The 20,460-nt window shown below is 34.6% G+C and overlaps 1 protein-coding gene across 7 annotated transcripts in view; it reads right to left on the minus strand.

Moving 5' to 3' along the window:
* The window catches only part of LOC134533831 (calcium-binding mitochondrial carrier protein Aralar1), a 122,161-nt gene that overhangs the window by 71,691 nt on the left and 30,010 nt on the right, over nucleotides 1-20,460 (minus strand). For 5 of the 7 annotated variants that reach the window (XM_063371516.1, XM_063371514.1, XM_063371521.1 and 2 more), the window contains 6 exons: nucleotides 6,674-6,730; nucleotides 5,920-6,062; nucleotides 4,349-4,464; nucleotides 2,862-3,001; nucleotides 974-1,120; nucleotides 298-439 (listed from right to left, as the gene is read on the minus strand). In XM_063371516.1, coding sequence (XP_063227586.1) covers nucleotides 298-439; nucleotides 974-1,120; nucleotides 2,862-3,001; nucleotides 4,349-4,464; nucleotides 5,920-6,062; nucleotides 6,674-6,730 — 745 coding nt within the window. Of the gene's footprint in view, nucleotides 1-297; nucleotides 440-973; nucleotides 1,121-2,861; nucleotides 3,002-4,348; nucleotides 4,465-5,919; nucleotides 6,063-6,673; nucleotides 6,731-10,566; nucleotides 10,716-20,460 lie in introns of those variants that run through there. The other 2 variants (XM_063371519.1, XM_063371517.1) reach the window with 2 other exon arrangements.

The raw sequence follows: 20,460 nt of genomic DNA on the forward strand, positions 1-20,460 counted from the left end.
ATTTTTCCACTTTTTTCCATAGTGCTTTACAGAGTCTAGATTACAGACACTCCATTATTAGATATATAGAGGTAAATAACTATACACTGGCAGAAATTATTTTGCATACTTGACATTCAAATTAATAAGACAATAACTGCATACATCTGATTTAAAAAAAAAAAAAAGTCCCTTTCACCCTGCGTTCAGCCCGGACGATGCCGGGTACTGCAGCTAGTTCCTAACAAAGAAACACACTTATGTGTTACTGCAAGGTGCAAGTCATTTCCTGAATTTATTTCAAGTCTCGACACTCACCTTTCGTGACCTCTTGGTTTCTGATCCCATTGGTAGCATTCAAATATATCCTCTTGATGAGCTCCATGTTATTGAGGAGAGAGTTGAATGCCATGAAGAACGGGAAACTGACCCGTCTGCCCCCTAGCCCTCCGCCCGCCGCCTGAAACAATTACGAGTTACACAGCAAGTTAAGTCACAGCAGCCGAAATTACAGGAGTTAGAATTTATATTAATAATCTAGATGTTGAGAATAAATTTAAAAATAAAAAATTGAGCTTTCATTCAATGCTAATAGAAATTAAATGACGTACTATGCGTATACAGACTATGTATCGGGGCAGTTTACATTCATTAATTTAGGAGGCTATTTCAAGTGTACAGGATCTAAGTTAGTAATAATACAAAATAAAACGTAGGTTTGAAATATCAAAATAAACATGTTTTATATACCCTTGAAACTTAATGACACAACCTGTTACACAGTTTTTAACTCATACCAAAATTATTTTAATGGAATTCAGAATAACCCTATTATATTATATGTATACACTCATTTGAATAAAAAAAATTATTTAAAAAACTCACTCTGCTACAGACTTTCCTATTAAATTAAACCCTTGTCTAAACCTCTTTCACTTAACTCCACTAAAAAAATCATATTTAACACAAAGGTAATAATAATAGGGATACTTACTGCAACTAGATTTTCTCGTACTTCTTTCGTCAACAAATGACTTTTAATGCTTATCATTATGTCTTGAAAATCAAGAGCAGAGATGAAGCCTGTCCCACTTTTGTCGTACTTTTTGAAGGCTTCCATCGTGTATACTTCATGAAAGTCCTAAAATAAATAAATAACAAAATAAACAAACCAACAAACCAGAACCCAAAACAACTGTGAAAGATATTCTAAATACATTGCTGCGCTATCAAAACCTGAACATTGTATACATAACAAATTTTTTTACATAAAAATATATAATTTGTAATAACAGAGAAACAATAAATGGCATCTCAATATTTTAATAACTAAAAATCAAAAATAAAAACCACCTTTTTAAAACATATCACCATTAAATAATTACAGTGTTTTATCGCATAATGGTTGCACGTGCGTAATCGTCGCAACCATATTATAGGCTGTCAAAAATGGGATAAAAAATTTCTCGCGTAAACGTCGCATGATGTTTTTCGTCCTGCTAGTAGATGCCGAGTGCTTTGTGTAGGTATCTTTTCCGTATAATACGATGTATTTTAAAGTATAAATCTAATATTTATTCGGTCATTACCACTTACTTAATAAATTAACAGAAAAATATGAAGTTGTTTGACGTGTAAATTTTCTTATAAAGACGTTTTTAAACGTTATTTCCTTTATCTGATCATCTGCGTCGCCGCGGTGTAGGTATAATCTAAAATTTAATTTCGGTCATTACCACTTATTTATTTAATTAACAGAAATACAAAGTTGTCTGACGTGTAAATTTTCTTTTAAAGACGTTTTTAAACTGTATTTCCTTTATCTGATTGTCTGCGTTACCGTGGCGTACCACTTATAAAAATGTAGCCAACGCATCATTCATGTTTGGTTATGTTACTTCCCATATAGAGCGTGCGCACGTAGTCGAATATCAATATCTCGCCGATTGGATGCAACACGCGCTCTCTGTCAGGTGCCGAGTTAACTACATTTGATAGCCCACATTCTTTCGTGGCAAGTGTGTACGTTAGTTCACGTCAGATTCAAGTGGCTTGCGTTCGCGTTAGAGTTTTGGTTTTTCTATTTAAAGCTGAAGAAAGGTTTTTGTTTAAGGAATTATTAATATAGATTGTTTGGCATGCTATTGTATACGCCACCTTTTTTTTTAAATAAACGTACTTTCCATGAACGGGTTTTGTTTTTATGAATAACTTTAACTAACAAAAAATGTTTTTTCCGCATAATTGTTGCACCCCTACTTTTCAAACTTGATTTTAGAATAAAATGTGCGACGATTATACGAGAAAACACGGTATCTCACTTAAGGTATGTGAAAATAGAAAATTGCTATAATTCTATCTTTTCTGTTAACAGCTATAATATGTTAAATTTTGACACATAATTTAACACAAATTCTTGGTTATTTAACAAAGGGCAAGAATTTCCATTTATTTTTCCATGCAGAGGCTTAGTTTTGTCTTGACGATAAATCAATTATTATTCAATTTTGTGATTTACTTGGCAATACGTAAATGTAATTTTTGTTGTGTGGGAGTACATTTACTATGAAAGAAAAGAAATTTGTCAATAAGTGAAAAATCCTTGACATGGCTGGGAACTGAACCTGGGTCCCTCAGCTCACTAGCCAGGAACTGTAATCAATAAATCTCTTCATTATAAAGACTCTATGGTACCTATTCTTAAAAAATTAATAAGTTATCCTGGTCACTACATAACACCGCCTCTCTAAAACAATCAAAATAATCGCTAAAAAAAAATCAGTTTCAGAAATGCTCGGGCAGATCTTGCTCGGCGAGGAGAAAACGTAGAGACAGCGGCCACATCCACAGCTTCTAGACATACGCAAACAGAATGAACTTACATGCAGGAATTGGCTGAACTCACTGTAGTTTATGAGTCTCTTCTTGTCGCGGCCAAAGTACAGCTGCACAAAGCCACTGTCCATGTTGAAGGGGATCTTCTGCAGGAGGGCTGTTTTCCTCATCACCTCGACAAATTCATCTGGAATTTCACACATAGTCCATTATTGAAAATAAGTGCACACACACACATAAATGAATATGCACAATTTGATTCTCTCCACTATAACCAACAGGTACTTGGTTGAATTATTTGAAACAATACCTATAAAACAAAAAAATACTTCGATATTAAACCTTACAAATAAATGTAAAGTAATTAAATAATTCAAAAATATATCAAATTTAATAACAATTATTTTTAAGGCTGAACAAGTACTGTACAGCATTTGGATAACTGAAGCACGAATTGAACCCACATATTGACTCAAATGACTTTGCTAGCCTTCTAATGAAAAAATTCCCATTAAAAACCCAGCAATTGGCAAGACACAATCTCTTCTTAGGGCTTCTCCATGTAAGTAACATGGCTTCTTACAATGATAAGTATGTGTTTCCGCCAATAGCTGCAGTTTTTCATCTCCAAGACACTGCTTATTAATTTTACCACACTGCATCCAACACTCAATAAAATAACATGTTTACCCCAATGTAAAACCTTTCTTATGTGGGAAAAAATTTCTGCTAATATAGTTTCATGATCCAAATCTAAAATATGCAGATAATGCCCCTTTGCTACACCACAAAAGAGCAATTGCTCTTTCATGTCATTAGTCTCATTCAAGGCCATTCCCCCTTATACAAGTGATTGTCATTAAGGGAGTCACAAATTGATATGCTTTATCATTTATTTCATATTGATTAGGTAGAATTGACACAAATGTGGAATTTAGTTTCAAAATGGCGATGGTGCTAGATCATTGTACGATGGAATAGCAGTATGTTCTAAAGTGGCAGAGACAGCAACCCAAATAATGTTATGGAGCATTAATAAAACTATAAGATAAGGGCATAAATATTTCTGGAGATAATGTTGAGAAAAAATAAGTTTAACAGTAATTTTTTTAATATCTTTAGTGACATACCTCATAACTTTCCTTTACAAATACATGCAACATCTTTTCATGGTTTCTTATTATTACAGGCAGAAAAATATCATGTCAAATATAGATTTATTGTCCATTAATATTTCAATTTAACCATCAGTTAGTCATAGTAACTTTACAATAACAGCACAGAGGATACTAAAAGCCAGAGATAGACATGCCAGAAGAACTATGTTCTATTTATTTTTCCTACTCATTGTAAATTCATCCCCAGGAAGAATGAAAAATTTAATGCTGCAGAGAACAAAAAAAAAATTAAGAAAAAGAAATCAACAATGCAATCTGAGATGAGGACAGAGAAAATGTATAAAATAAAACTTATAATCTTTACACGAGCACAAAGCCCATGCCTGCAAATCAAGATAGACTGCTGCAGTACTCACCAAAAGCAACCATTCCATTTCCGTTAGTGTCGAAAAGCTGGAAGGCTGTTTTATAAAGTGCATCAGGCACACACAGCAATCCTTCGAATGCTTGGAACTCGGGAAATGAGATGAGTCTACAGCAAAATAAAAAACAGCATTTAAATTTTACAATTTGAGCCAAAAACAAAATTTGCTGCCTACTAAACAAAATCTTTAAATTTTTAAGAAAATAAAATATCTGTTTATTTTTTGCACAACAAACTTGAATAATAATTATGCAAATCAAGAAGTGCAAACAAGAATACTAGATGCAATAAGCATGTTTTTCACTAAAAGAGAAAAAAATTGTTATATATTTTCAAAAACCCACAGAAATATAAAGAATACCCAAAACAAAAAAACTAGAGTGATTTTGTAGTGCATGGTCCTGTGTAACCTTTCTTACTACTGTATAGAAAAATGTCTGTTGATCGATAAAACTTTACGACAAATGAAATAAAGTAAATAATAAAGGCTGTAACACAATTTCAATAACTACTTTACTAGGTTTTGGGAGACAAACCATATTTTCAAAATAAATATTATATTTGTCAGAGCCATATAGAATATGTGGTGAATTTGAGATGAAAAATATCAATTAAATAAATGGCTAAATCCAACATTTTGTTATTACATGTACAAATATTAATACTGGAGTAACAGTTCTCTGAATGGTTTTCTAGCACCAGTGTCCAAAGAGACACACTTAATGATTTCAAGATTTTAACCACGCGGTTAAAACACTGGTGCGTGTTTATCTTGCCAAAATATTACTTATACTCTCAATGTATATCACAACTAAATATTTACACAATATACAAATTATTGCAACCAGTATTAATGCTGTTATTACAAGTTTTTGTTTTGCCTCCCCTGTAAAATTTGTTTTTAGGGAGTCAAAAGCTTTGCTAGTTAAGACAGATGATGAGAAATTTTATTCAAACCTTTACTAAAAAAATTATTTGCCAAAAATAAGGAATAAGGTATAACAGTAATTTACTTCAGTAAAGTCTTTCTTCATTCTACCTTCAGACTCAGTTCAATAGCTCACTTACCAAGAAAGGAATGCTGTACTTTATACATTATCAGCATTCTACTCCAACAATAAGATACATTTAAGTCATTATCTCCTGATATAGTAGTCTGAGAGCAGCTAAACACTACCTTTGAAAGAGAAGTTATCTACAGAGTATTAACTTTCTACAATTTGCAATGCTATTAGTGCAAGAGATAAAAAAAAATATTGTTTTATATTCAAAACATTTCACTCCTACCTCAGTAGGCATAATATGAAAAATCATTCTAAGCTATTCAATGCTGGATGCATTGAGTTAAAAGCATTTGAAATATTTTTGCTGCATGGAATATGAAAAATTTTACATTAAGTACTGAAATGTTTCAATAGTTGATAGAAGTTTCAAGAACATTTCCAGAATAAGCAGATACTTCGAAATTTATCTATGCCTGTAGTATATGCCGAAAGGGATTCTAATATTAACAGGTTACATAGCTGAGACACTTCCAAGTTTAAAACATAACTGTTTACTCACCCATCTTTGCTGGTGTCAACGATTCCCGCTAATAACTTCACGGAATCAGGATTGAAATCACTATCCGTGAAAAGACCCAAATAACGCTGAACAAAATCTGATGCATTCATAAATTTCTCTCCATTTACCTCCTTTGAAGCATACTATAAAAAATAAAAATAAATTTTATATTTTACAAGAAATACAAAAAAAAAATTAATTAAAATATAGTGAAGACCAGGTCAGGCACAGTTAAGATTCATAACATTTATTTTAATACTTTAAGCATTTTTTATATAATACTTAAAAAACATACAAAATATTAAAAAACTTAAGTAAAAAAATATATATTTATATGATATTCAATTTGCAATTATTATGAACACACTTAATACAATACTGTCCTGATAAATGTATAAGTAGTTAATCTCAAACTGTTAACATTTGTATTTCTGTACAATTTCCTTCATGTTATATATTCTAAATATGACATTGCCACAAGTTTCTATTGTTGCTAGTAGTTGTATAAAAAAACAGTTAATTATGGACTGAGTATTTGCTTTTAATTACACTTAAATACATTTTTTTTTGTCATCTAAAGAATAAAAAATATAAAGTCAAAGGTAGTTCAATTGTACAGCATTCAAAATTTAACAAACTTATGACATCTAAACATAAAAAAATTATTAGCTTCTCTATGGCACAGGTATTTTACCATCCTAGAGCTTACAATAAAATGAAACAATTTTTACTATGAACATAAACAGTAACCAACCTTTTCAAAAATTTCACGTAATTTCTCTGTTTTTGCTCTTTTCAGATAACCAGCACTCTGGAAAAAGAAATTAAGTTAAGAAACCATTTTTATTCACTACAAAAACTACACTTCACAAAACATTACAAAATTATAAAATTGATTAATTCTAACAAAAAAATTTATGACAGTTTCAGGAGGAAAAAAGAAATGTTATGAGCTTATATATTATAAAACTGTTCAATAAGAAAAATAAATTTTAAAAATCACTTTAAGATAAATAAAAAAAATCATGACAATTATGGGGAAATCTTTCTGGAGATGTAACATAAAAGGAGAGGCAAAGAAAAAGTAAGAGTAAAAAATGTGAAGAAAAACAGTTGAATAATACAATGTACCATTTTCCTTAGTGATTATTAATGTAGTAACATGCACTAAAATTTCACACTTGAAAATGTTTTTTTAAGTAGAAATATTAGAAGCTAGTGATTAATCAACAAAGCCTATACTTGACAGTGCATGCATGTGCAACCTCTTTATCAGATGCCCCTTTGACCGAAAGCAAACTAATATGCCCAAAAACAACCATTGGCACATAGTTTGAGGGACGAGAGACAAACAGAACATGATGTATTTGTGCCACGCAACTTACAACTGTACAAAACAATAGAACAGACTAATGATGAGCTTACATTTGCACACTAAAGATCCGCAGTGTCAACATTTTTTGAGGCCAAAATAACCGTCAAGAACATGTGTCCCGATGCATGCAGTTGGCACATATTTCAGGTAGTAAAATCTAGAATAAAGCTGGAGCACTAAGGCCTTGAGACACAATCGCACAGTTGCGTCTGTCTGATCTGTATGACGATGTTGTGCTACCATAATGTCCTATGTGTTTTCTGTAGTAGCATGCAACATTCTCATTGTAATACATAGAAAGCAGCACGATAGAATATAATAAGGTAAGTGTACCGGTAGTCGTCATCGCACCTGCATTAGTCACTTAAGAAAAAAATAAATCATATTAAGAGCAAGAATTCAAATTATCATGAGTCGAACGTATTAAAATTCAGAGCAAAAGTCGTTTGGGTTTGTCAACATAAAATATTTTTGGATCACAGATCACAGAAGGGGGATTCCCGCATCTAAGAAGTTAAATATACTGCTGCTGAATTGTGTTAAGAATGATAAGTAATTACTTTTTCTAATTATTGTATTTATGTTTCTTTCAGTGCAATGTCTGTGAGATGTTAAGCATGATATCTAGCACATTAAGTCTAACGATAATTAACAAAGATAGAAACAAAGGGGGGTGACAAGCACTGGATCAGTTAATACCATGAATGCTGAACATTAAAAATGTATAATTATTAAAAATCATTAATTAACAGCCATTAGAACTACTTGAAAATTTAATCTCATGAGTTGATTTTGCCTCCCTGATGTTATATTATATAATTTTAGTTGATATTAGTGTTGGATTATTTTCATTTCACAAGAACAATTACAATTTTTTAATATAATTGAAGAATGGTTTTAAAGTATTTAAGTATTAGACTGATTAAATCTGTAAATTAACACATAAAAATCAGTGTTGCAGTGCCATGCTAAGAGGAGGCATATTGAAATATGAGCACCACCAGATGAAAGAGGCTTTACAGCTGTCCATCAAACAGGCCTCGGAAAGTCATGGTGTTTCCAATAAGTTAAAGGAAAGACACCTGTAGGAAGAAATATGGGACCCAAATCTTGGCACACGAAGGAGAGCATGCTAGTGTAGTGAGCCTTTTCTCTCTGCAAAGCAGGATTCCCGATTACTATTGATGATATGCAGAATAGTGTGCAGCAGCTAACAAAACAGTTAAGAATGGGCGACCAGGAAGGAAAGGTGTGCATATGTCCTTAAAAGGAATTTAGAATTAACCTGGAGAACTGCATAGAATTTGACTTGCAGTCTGGCCGCTGTCTCACAGGGGCAATTCTCAGCATGATTTGGGGAAGTATACAAGTATTTTTAAGAAAACAAGCTTGAAAATGTTCTGTCTGATTCATGAAGAATTTTTAATGGAGATGAGTCTGCTTTTTATCCTCAACCCTAAGGGGAATGGAAAATAATTATTTGGATGGTAGGAAGTGTGCTGCTTTGGGATGTCCATCCACTTCCAGGAATTCGAAATTGGGGGGGGGGGGGTGTTAAGAAGCATGCCCCCCCCCCCCCCGGATTAAAGCGGGGGGTCCGGGGGTCCTTCCCCCCCGGGAAAATTTGGATTTTAAGGTGTAAAATAGTGCTATTTTAGCAGTTTTCGGTACTTAAATTTAAATATTGTAATGGTAAAAATTTTATTCATTTTAATATGAAATTTGTTTTGAGTGATGAATAAGAAATTAATTAAATATTTGGTGCTAAGGGGGGGGGGGGGTTGAACCCCTAACCCCCCCCCCCCTGGCTTCACCCCTGGCTGGACTAGAGCTATTCGCATAGTTATTCCTCCACGTACTGTTAGGCCGGGTTTATAAACTACCCAAGAAACACAAGATGTATTAAGTTCAATAACAAGATTGTAAACTAACCATTTGTAAACTAGGCAAGATGCAGAAACACAATGCCAGCATAGGCCAACAATTTAAACAGCCAACAATTTCTTAGGTTTCTTCTTGCTTTTTCCACATTCCATATTTAAAGTGAAGTGTTCTAAAAACGTTTAAAGACGCGGAAGTTACGTGCAGGGAAAGCATCAATGTTATTTTTATTATATGCATCACGTTTTCGCTTGTTAAACTTGAGTACATACAGCGAAAGAAAAAAACACCTTTAAATCATAGTATTGACAATTCCATGTGTTTTCATGACAAACATATTATCAAATTAGCATGGGGAAGAAATATGTTTTCTACTGTTTTACATTTTCACGTTGTAGGGTTGACTTTCGTGCTTCATAGACGATCGTGATTTTCTTGCGTTGGTTGTGTGTTGCACCGTTTCGATCCTTGCATATTGTATTAGCCCGGCCTTAAATCACAGTATTTCATGTCTATATTTTTTAACACACAGATGTAAAAAAACATCATCAATCGACACCAAGCACTAATTTACACAATAAGCCAAATTTATAGTTAATATTTCTTACGGTTTGAACAAACACCAGTGAAATTTGTATTTCATAAAATAAAATAAAAATAAAACTACCTTATGTATCGGGAAAAACTACGCCAATCAATTATCACGTACATATTTATCTTTGCCGTCACTGATAAGCTACGTCATACGTAGAGATCTGCAAAATTCGCGGTTTCTATGGCCTTCAGGATAGACTGCACATACCCCTGTACACTCGGGCAAATAACGCAAGTTCATTGGCTGCCGACTTGTAAGTCGTCTCAGCTGGTTTGTCTGTGATTCGATCCTTCTTTAGTTGAGGGTTTATAACTGGTTGAGATTCGTCCAGATGAACAGTAAGCCAATAGCAAAATTATCTAAGAGGTATGTGTATTTGAATTCTAGCCTATCACCGAATGAATCCGCGAATTTAGCAGGTCTCTAGTCATACGTAAAGTGACGCAAATAAATTCTCTGTGGGATTAAAAGTTGAGACTTTCAAACGCGGGAAACATTCTTTCAAAATAGCGCTAAAAACTAACCTTTATAAATTAATCATTAAACACGTCATTAGAACATTTAAGTAACAGTTTTTTCATCATTCGTTAAATATCATTATTTATAAGAACTTTACAAGTTCTTCGTCAGGGTTAACACCCGTGTCCTGACACAACCGTAAATTGAAGATCGCACAGACGCTGTAGTTGTCCGAGACGACATGAGCGCAGGGAGTACTCCGGACGGCCACGCCCCCCCCCCCCCCCTCCAAGACGACAGCCGCACACACACACCGATGCACACCACAGCCACTGACCCTGCCTTGCAGTATCCTGTCGTCCGCGTCCGCCATGTCCGAAGCTCGCGCTCGCAGTGTGGGGCGGGGGCCCCCAGAGACCGCCGGCCGCTACGCGCAAGGTCGCGGCGCGGGGATTACGCAACCCGTCCCTCCCTCGTCCTAACCCGCACTCGTCACTCCCGCCGCACGAGCGGAGCGGCCCGAACGCTGGAGTGTCTAGAGACGCTGGAACACTTCCGCTCCTCGGGAGCGTCCGTGCGCAGTCGGCTCAGTGCTCAGTCAGCCTGACCGAGCTACTCGCTCTACATGAGTGTTTTTACTGGTCCGACATATATGTTTTATTATTTGTTAACAATGTTATAATAATGTTATATACATGCAATTGATAGATTTTGACGAGAGCTGACAATTGAAATGCAAACGAACGTCGTATCTTCTCAGAGTCAAAAGTTACACTAAATGGAAATATCGAAACGAAGCAAAATGACCTCAAAATGGCGGCGCTTCCCCCCTCCATCGTGTGCGATGCGTCACAGTCCTCACTTAGCGTAACGAATTCTTTGATCCTTTAGCTATCCAGTGGTGTAATTAAAATTTGGATGGAGATGATAAGATATGTAGCTGCAACACCAAACTGTATCCCCAGATTTTACTATCATTCGTTTTTTTTTTTAATTGCCTCCCACTATGGAAGCAATTTTTAGACATATTCACGTCAAAAACCGACATGTAGTTTCCCACATGAGGCAGGGTCCATATGGATGGAACGGGGCTGACACTCACAGGAACCGGCTGTCCGACCTGAGGGACACACCTGTCGTTCCAGCCAGTCTGTAGACTGTGAGGTGAGGTGAGATGGGATATGAAGAAGAGACGGAATGAATTGGAGAAAACCCACAGGTCACGCCACGTTTCCCACTTGCGAAATCTCGGTTTTCGACCCCGCCAGGGATCAAACCCGAATCCCTTGGTGGGAGACGAATGTTCTAACCACTGAACTACAGCGCTTCTTTTATGTGTGTGTCCGCGTGCGAATCATCGCACGGTGATTTATTTTCTTTATGACTTCGTGTAATAAAAAAAATAGGTGCGTGTACGTAGAAGTAATAGTTAATTGGCGTAGTAAATAACTAACTTTAATTTTGCATACAAATAATAAATAGAAATAAAATGATAAAAGGACTGCAGTGATATAAATACGATTGGTAAAGTATCAATTAAATTTTAAAAAAATAAATACTCAGTATTCAATATTAATATAAACACGTGTATAAAATAAATTATTAATTTTGGAAAACAACCGGGATAAATTTTAATTAAAGATTAAAATCAATGAATATGCTGTATGTTTATTATAAGCATTACCTTACAAACACTTCTATAAAAAAGGCCAGAAAACTACTAAAACCATTCACTAACTTTCCTGCAAAAGACAATGGAAGCTTACAAGAAACCTGACATCGTTATACACAAAGGAACATAACCTAACTTATAAAAATACACTTGAAAAAGTTTATAAACACAATTTCTATCACTATTCAAAATAAATACCTGTCTTAATTATATGGACCAGTATTAATATAAATCACTAAAGTATAAGATACTTTTTTTTATTTGTATGTATTTTTTTTTCATTCAGGGAAAATTTCGTTGCATGGTACGCGCGCATTGCAAAAATTCACTTTTTTTTTTTTTTTTTTTTTTTTTTAGAACGCGCCTAACGTGAAAAAGTTGGTACATAAATGGCAGCTCACCTTAAATTGGTTGCACTTAGTTGTAAAAAAAAGTTTCATTGTTATATCTCCGGCTCCCGTCGTCGTAGCGAGTTATTAAGTCTAATCTTAAGCTTTTAAACACAGAAAGTTTAATCAAAATCGGCCCAGTAGTTTTGGGGCGATGCTCAAACAGACAAATATTAAATAATAATATAGAAATTCAATAAAAATTAATTTGATGATAAACTATCTTCATTCAAACTATTTTCAAATCAATAATAAAAATATATAATGATACCGAATTTATATGAATTAACTACATAGCTATAAAAAAAGGATAAATACATTTGAGTTTTTATTGTGTGTATGTATCACGCGGAATTTTCACAAACACTCTCGCGCAAGACTTTTCTCACCATCGATGTAACGTTAACGATTAACTATAATAATTACTCCTGTATTTAATACATGAGTGTGTAGAAGAGCTAACTGTTAACGATTGCCTGTTCGAAAACCATAAACCTTGTTTACGGTCATATTTTTAAAAACACTGCTAGCTCTTACTGTTCTAAGTACTCAATCGTAAACCAGCTTGTACGCTGAGCCCAGACTCCTGAACATCAATACGTGAATGGAAGTGAGAATGACCACGCTGTAGTACTACTAATGCACTTAGTTGTTTACGCTAGTATGATACACACCGCACAAAGTAAACAACGCTAAGGCGCGCGCGCCGTCACTAGACACGCAGACGACGAGCGCCGAGTGCTCCCGAACGTTGCCGAGGAGTGTAAATTGTTATCGCGGCGGAGCGGCTCGTCGCGAACGCTTCCATAGGCGCGCGCGGCCTTGGCACCACGTGATAACACACGTCACTTCGTCGCGTTGATAAAGCTGCGAGGTCGACTGAAGTGGGTTCGGTAATTGGGAAGACAAATTAAGAACTCACACAGACAAATCAGCATTTCTTTTTAATCTTTGTTTTTTTCTGATCGTTAATTTAAAATTACGGAAAACGCCAGAGTGAACGTCAAAATTTAACGTGAGCTTTAAGACAAACAAAATATAGGTTGTTTGGGCAAACGCCTTTCTGGGTCTGATTTATTGCAAAACACAAAAAAAAAATTAAAACACGCACCCGATTCAAATAAATACGATTATTTTTGTTATATGCACATTAATGTAAGAAGTTTAATAATGTACATAAAATAAATAAATATATGTGATCAGTAGAAATACTGTTAAGCTCAAGTCATCAAAACAAGATGTCTAACGTCTCACATTCGCATGTATAAGGACTACTTTCCGAAAACAACGATTGAGAACAACAGTGCTACTAAATAACTACACAGTTAGTTGACTGAATGCAAACTGAAGGACACAGAAAGTAAATTGTCTTAGATTTTCTCGTTAAAAATGCAAAGGATTATGTACTGATTAGTTCGGGGTTCGTAAATGAGTTATTGTTATTTATAATTCATAAACTTCAAGAATAGATTAGTTCATCTTACTTCCTGTGCATGATTTGAGTTATAGGAGTAAGCTATTATCACAGTTTCTACAGAATATCAGAGTAATTCCCTTGGCGTTTACAGGTTTATCTATAACAAAAAAAAATCCAGTCATCTATGAAACTGTTTAATACTTCGACAAAAACGTCATACCAAAATTAAAATCTTTCTGCTGCTAAGCCAAAACTGTTGCAGAAACTATATCACAACACCAAAAGATTCCTATTAGGCAGAAGTAGTTATTATTACTCTCTCCGATAAGATTTTAATTAATCTAATATAAATTATTCCACTTATAATACTAATTATTTGACATCTTAAAGTTTAAAAAATAATTTCTTTTTTAAGCAGTCGGAAGATTTTATAACACTAAAGGAAATTATTTTGCTAGCACTGTAATTCGGGCAAAACATTTCTATCTCATGGGATAGTTTTTCCTGGCCGTTAAAAGTTTTCCGTGACATCTCCTGGTCTTCCCTTACCTCTTCTTTGAAACTCCGACTTTTCCGTGTTTCCCATGACTCAAAGACTTCTAGCAATCCTGATTAATTATGTCCTTGTTCAAGAATGAATACTTGGCTCGTGGCAAACCAATTTCGTGTTAACCGCCGTCGAGTATATATTAGCCACTAGTACATACGGGCTTTTATACTAGTTTGTGCGCTACAGGGAATGTATTTTTTTACTACTTTCCTTGTAAAATACCAGTGTGAACAAAACAGAAACGGGTTCATAGCAGCGTTAAAAACGAAAATGTAACACTTGTTTCCACATTTACATTAATTCTAGTAGATTTTAATATAAATACATTTATGAATAACAACATTTCAGTACAAAACCGGAATTCCTGCCGAAAATAACATGTAATTTTCTTTTTTGCATACAATCTTGATTAGAACTAGTGTTCATTACATACTTGAGCTTAACTTTACGTCGCGAGCAAGTTGATTAGAGGTGGTCAATATTGAAAAATATTATATATATATATATATATATGTATGTATGTGTGTAATCTATATATTGTTTCATGGTAATTCATCTCTCTTCTCGCATTAAAAGTTTTTTTCACAAACATTATTTAATAGGTCCCCCCCCCCCTTAACCACTTGCCACATATTGTATTTACCGGTCATTCTACAAAATAAGACATTAAAAATAATTGTCAATAAATATAATATTAATTAATATGCGTCTGGCCCTCGGATTAGTTTCAAAAATGATATCTGGCACCCGAAAAGAGTGAAGTTGGTCACAACTGGCCTACAGAAAGGAACCATCCCAACGTTAAGGCCGTCCCTGGTCCAGCGACTTGATAGGGAATTGTAGGTTAAAAAGTGTTTTCTACATCTTCTACAATTTTTCAGATAAAAATTTCGTACTTTGCTTGTTTGCTGCAGTTTTACAACAGAAATCATCTGTCAGATTAATATTGTAGAAAAAATATTGATACGTATTTTATTTTACGTTTTTAAAATTAAGGAAAACAGAAAAAGTGGTCTAAAAAAGAAACTGTAAGATATACAAATATTTAGAGTCTGCAAAATTTTTCCTTTTAAAGTAAAGATAAAAAAGGTAAGCGGTGGCATACTGCTAAATTTATTAGAACAAGAAATATTTCGTATTTTGCATTTTCAGCTATTTTTTCTGGCCGCGAGTAGGTTCACTTGCGCCTGTCTTGCGCGCGGGAGCGTGCAGCCGGCTGCCGTGTTGCCATCACTTCGGACCCATCCTCGGCTAACGGAATCTGACCCCACCTCCTCCGTGCCAGTAAATAATCTGAATGGTGCGGAGTACTGTGTCAACGACGAGAAGAAAGCTAAGAACAGTGCTATCAATTCAGAGACGCATGGATGTGCTGCGAAAAGCGAAAGGTTTGAAGAGAAGGTGAACCCAAAATTTTTATAGTTTTAATTATTTCTTCCATTTACTGTAAAGTGTGTTTGGGCAAAAAATATTTTGTGCCATAATGTGCTTTACAAAAACTTCCAATTTTTTCAATTTGAAATGTGATCAAGTGACGCTTTGCAAACTAAACTATCCTGATTCAAGAAATGCGTTAATTTTATGTAAGTATAAGTTAGGCAAAAAATCCTCAGCTTAAAAGTAAGAGTAAACAAACAGTTCTACGTGGAAAATTAGATTTGGTAAGCATGTTAACAAGTTAATTTTCAACCGACTTAAAAAAGGAGGTTCTCAATTCGGTTGTATTGTTTTCATTCACGTGAGTATTATACTGTCCAAGCCAAATTGTTAGTTACAATTAGCCAACTTTTAAATTAATTGCTGCTTATAATAATATTGTGCCTTACAATTCAATATATATTATTTCAGTTACTTAATTTCTTAGCACCATTCGTTACTCCGTCAATAATTTTTACTTAATTCGTCTACCCTGAGAATCTCAGTGCACTAGCTCTGAAATCTCTTCCCCCCCCCCCCCCCACCTTTTTTGTTGGAGTTCAAGACAATGTGAACCAAAAGTGGAAACTTGAAACTTGCACCTTAGATAGGTTAAATATTTTTTACATATTATGGAACAGCTTAGATCCGCTGTGCGAAAAGTTTCATAATTGATTCCATACTTGCATGCTAAGGTTTACATTAAATAAAAGGCTCAGTAGATTAAGCAGCCAGTAGGTACATATACCATTGTATTATTACATAACATTTTAAGTTGTTCTGTTCTTCGGAGGAGAAAGAATAATTGTAAATTTTTAGACGACTTTCTGAATGTAACTTAAAGATAAATCCCTTTATCAGGCATTATTTTGTTTTTACTTAGGAAGCTACATTGAATGAATCCACATAGCAATGAGACAACAGTTTGAAAATCTTATTAGTTGCCTAAAAATAAGTATTTAATTTAATTTTAGTATACCAATATTAGTCACAAAAAAAATGGAAAATGTATTGGGGTGTGCGGATATTCGTAAACACGAATAGTTGCGCAGTTATTTATGAACTATTCACATTCGGAAGTCGAATATCAAAGATTAAAATTACTAATATTTACAGGCACATCTGTAGTTGCTGGTTGTTACTCAGGTGAAGCCAAACTTCTCTTTTTTTTCATAAGATATTATAGTCGTCATTGCTTATTTGCCGATATACAGTAGACTCTTAACCATACGACACTTCACGATTCCAGGTAAAAGCATCGTTATTATCATTTGGACTAGTTTTGACCATCCCCGATCTAACCTAATAAAAAAATGTTTTTTTCTCTTGAATCCGTATTCAACCTTCTCTAGCACGAAAATAATACACTGTTATATCTAACTATTTATTTCCCTTAATAGATGGCTGTCTTATGGAAAAAAACTGATAACCTACAAGTACATGTAGGACCTGAATTGATACCAAAACAAGCCGTGACACGTGACCGTTCGTCTGGCAGCTAGCATCTACAGGAACAATATCAGCATTCAAATAATACAGGGTATATTTCACGCAATGTTACCTCACACACTGTGTGTATGGCAGTCCTCACCGCCGCTATGTGCCCATGGCAGTTACAGTTATAGATTCTGGTTTCTACCTACTGATTACTTTTTGGTAACCAATGAACGTTTTAAGATAAACACGTTTTAAATAGCGAAACTAAACAGATTTACATACAAACACATTTATAAATATACGTGTTACAATATGATAACACCATCTCTTAGCACTCGCCGCCCACGACCGTGCTACCACATTCGTGAAATGTCAGCCTTCACGTGACACTCCTGGAAAGAGATCTACAGAACTATCAGGAGATTGCCGCTACTTTCGGGCAGTTGGAGGAATGTCTGCCTCAAGTGGTGTGGGTATGTACGTGTGAGGGCGCCCAGTGACAACACGGAACGAAGCGCTGAATCTCAACAGTGAGCCGTCGACCTTGGGTAGCTAACACAAGCTGGCTGGTAGTATAGTTCTCTTGAAGAGGATCTCAACACGCGGCACCCATGAGTGCAACAAGTTATTTTCCAGCCTACTTCCTTCAAATTTTACAAATTCTCAACTCCCCCCCCCCTCCGTTATTAATTGCGGTCATGGAATTTGGATTTTAATTTTAATTTTAAAAAGTACAACACTGCACTTTTTAATATTTCTATCTGAGAAATGTGCATATTAATGATGTTTACATTGCTTCAATAGTTAATAAACATGGTACAATTTTCACTTTGTCTGCAAAAGTTAATATGGTATTACTATTTTCACTACATGTGTTTGTATTGTTATGTATCTATCTAAGTGAAAATGTAAGATAATTTTTTGACCTTGAATTTATTAGCAATAAATAAAAAAAAAATTCCTGTTCTATTCAAAATTTTCGACCACCAAAATACAATATTCGCACAACCCTATAATGTGATAGATTTGTGTTGTGAAATATGTGTACATGTGATTTGCGTAAGTTTTCTTAACGCTACTACTACGATGATTTTTTTTAAATTTAGTTTCGGCAGACAACTTTCCAAGAAAATGATAGAGAATGGAAAAAAAACTAGCTATTGCCATAGGGAACGTAGAAAATAATACACCACATATTAGTGTCGTAGGGGACGGCGGCTGGAATAAGAGGACTGACTGACATAGTTTAAATTTAAGTGGAGTGGTAAGTTAGTTATCTTCTTGTTTACACCAATGCTTCCTTTATAGTATGTTGTTCTTAAAATAAAATATATCAGTACTTACAACATCCAGTCAAAATGTGCATGTTAACTTTTTTTTTTCTTTTGAAGAATTGCATTATCAGAGCCGAAACAAACCAACTCTTGTACCTGGGAGTGAAAAGGAAGTATTGCTTCGCATGCGAATTTGCAAGACTCAAAGACAAAAAGGTGAATGAACATCTTTGCTTTAAAAACTATAGTGGTCCAAGCACTGTAATGGAACAAACTATAATAGTAGAAGGGTTCTGCGGGAGTGTTGAGCAGCACTTGTTAAAATACTAAATTTGGTGACGGAGATTCAGTGTTTACTTTAGAATAAAGCAGCGAGTTCCTTACGGAAGGGAAGTCATAAAAATTGAGTGTGCAAACCACATTGTAAAAAAAACCATTGTCACAAATTTTCCAGAAATATGTCATTTCCACCATCTGCGCGTCGTTTGCTTGAATCAACAATAGTAAGATTAAAATCCGGCGCTAGAAAAGCAATCGAAATTGCTGGAACATCTCTTGTTGGTACATCTATCGTTCGATTAAAACTTGACATAAAAAATGGTCCTCATCATGTATTCGGTTGTCACGAAAACTGCCGTGTAGAATACTGAAAAAGAAAAAATACCAATGAAAATTTTGTGACATTTGTGAAAGAGTCGGGGATTATAGAAGCTATTGAAAAGGCTCTTGATCCTATGGTAATGAAATCTGATAGACTCGTACTTAACAAAACTAAAAATCAAGTTGACCGATATATGAATATGTTAGCTAAGTTTTCAGGTGGAAAACGGGTAAACTTTGCTAAAAGAGGCTCTTATCACGCTCGTTGTATGGGAGCTGGACTGGCCCATGTCAGAGGTCTTAGGTGGCACTTCATCCCATGGAAAAACAAATTTGGTCGAAGCCCAGGAAAATACTTCCAAACAGTTTTAAAAATTAGCTGTCTCCAGCATGAAGATGGCCCTCCAAATAAACAGAGACGACCAAACAACACTCCTGGTCCTGATTTGGTGTATGGTCCTAGTGCTGAAGACATTCTGTGTCCTGAAGAGGTGTTGAGTCCTGAAGAACTTGATACAAAGATGAAGTTTATCCTCAAAAACCTGAATCGGGATGCAACAAAATAAAAAAATATTCATGAGTTGGAAAGAAGGAAGTACTGTTGGTCAACACGAGAACACTAAATGGAGGGATGCTTCTATGAACAGACTTACAGCATATATAGTTTCGGTTTTGTGGTAAAAAGAACACATACATCCTGTCACTGTCTAGTAAAATAAATTTTGTATCACAGGGAGATAAATTCCAAAGCCGTTCAGTTTGGACGAGTTAACGAAAATGTGGCTAAGAATATGTAATCCAAACTAAAAAATGTCGAAGTCGAAGATTGTGGCTTTTTTGTGCACCCAAGCTTTTCATTTCTCGGAATATCTCCAGATGTACTAGTGGCAGACGATGGTTTGCTGGAAGTTATATGGTTATTTTCAGCTGGTGACGATAAATTAAAGGACTATATTTCAAAAAAGAAAAAAAAAACTTTTATCGAAGAAAAACTTGGAGATTTGCGTCTAAAAAAAACCCACTTTTTTTTTTTTTTAAACCAGATTCAAGGTCAACTTGGCGTCTGCAGTAGAAATTATTACGACTTTGTAGTTCTTACGAAAAATGATTTCCATGTTGAAAGAATTTTGTTCGACAAAGAAATTTGGGAAAAACTCATGCTGTCAAAGCTACATTTTTTTGCGGAGTGCTTACTTCCAGAGATAGCAGATCCATTAAATACCCGAAGACTAAATACGCGAGAGCCAGACTTTGTAAAAGAAGCTCAAAAATCACTAAAGAAAAACATAAAACAGATTACTTCAGTTTTGGTTTCCTAAATGTTATGCATGTTTTCTTCTGTTTTTGACACAGTCCTAATATAACAGTGTAGATAATATTATGATCATATTTTGATTGTAAAAGCAATACGATTTTTTTTTAGAATTTAGTTTATCAGAACATATTTTATGTTTATTTGTAAATTAAATTCGAACT

The sequence above is a fragment of the Bacillus rossius genome, chromosome 7 (genome assembly GCF_032445375.1).
Source record: "Bacillus rossius redtenbacheri isolate Brsri chromosome 7, Brsri_v3, whole genome shotgun sequence".
NCBI lineage: Eukaryota > Metazoa > Arthropoda > Insecta > Phasmatodea > Bacillidae > Bacillus > Bacillus rossius.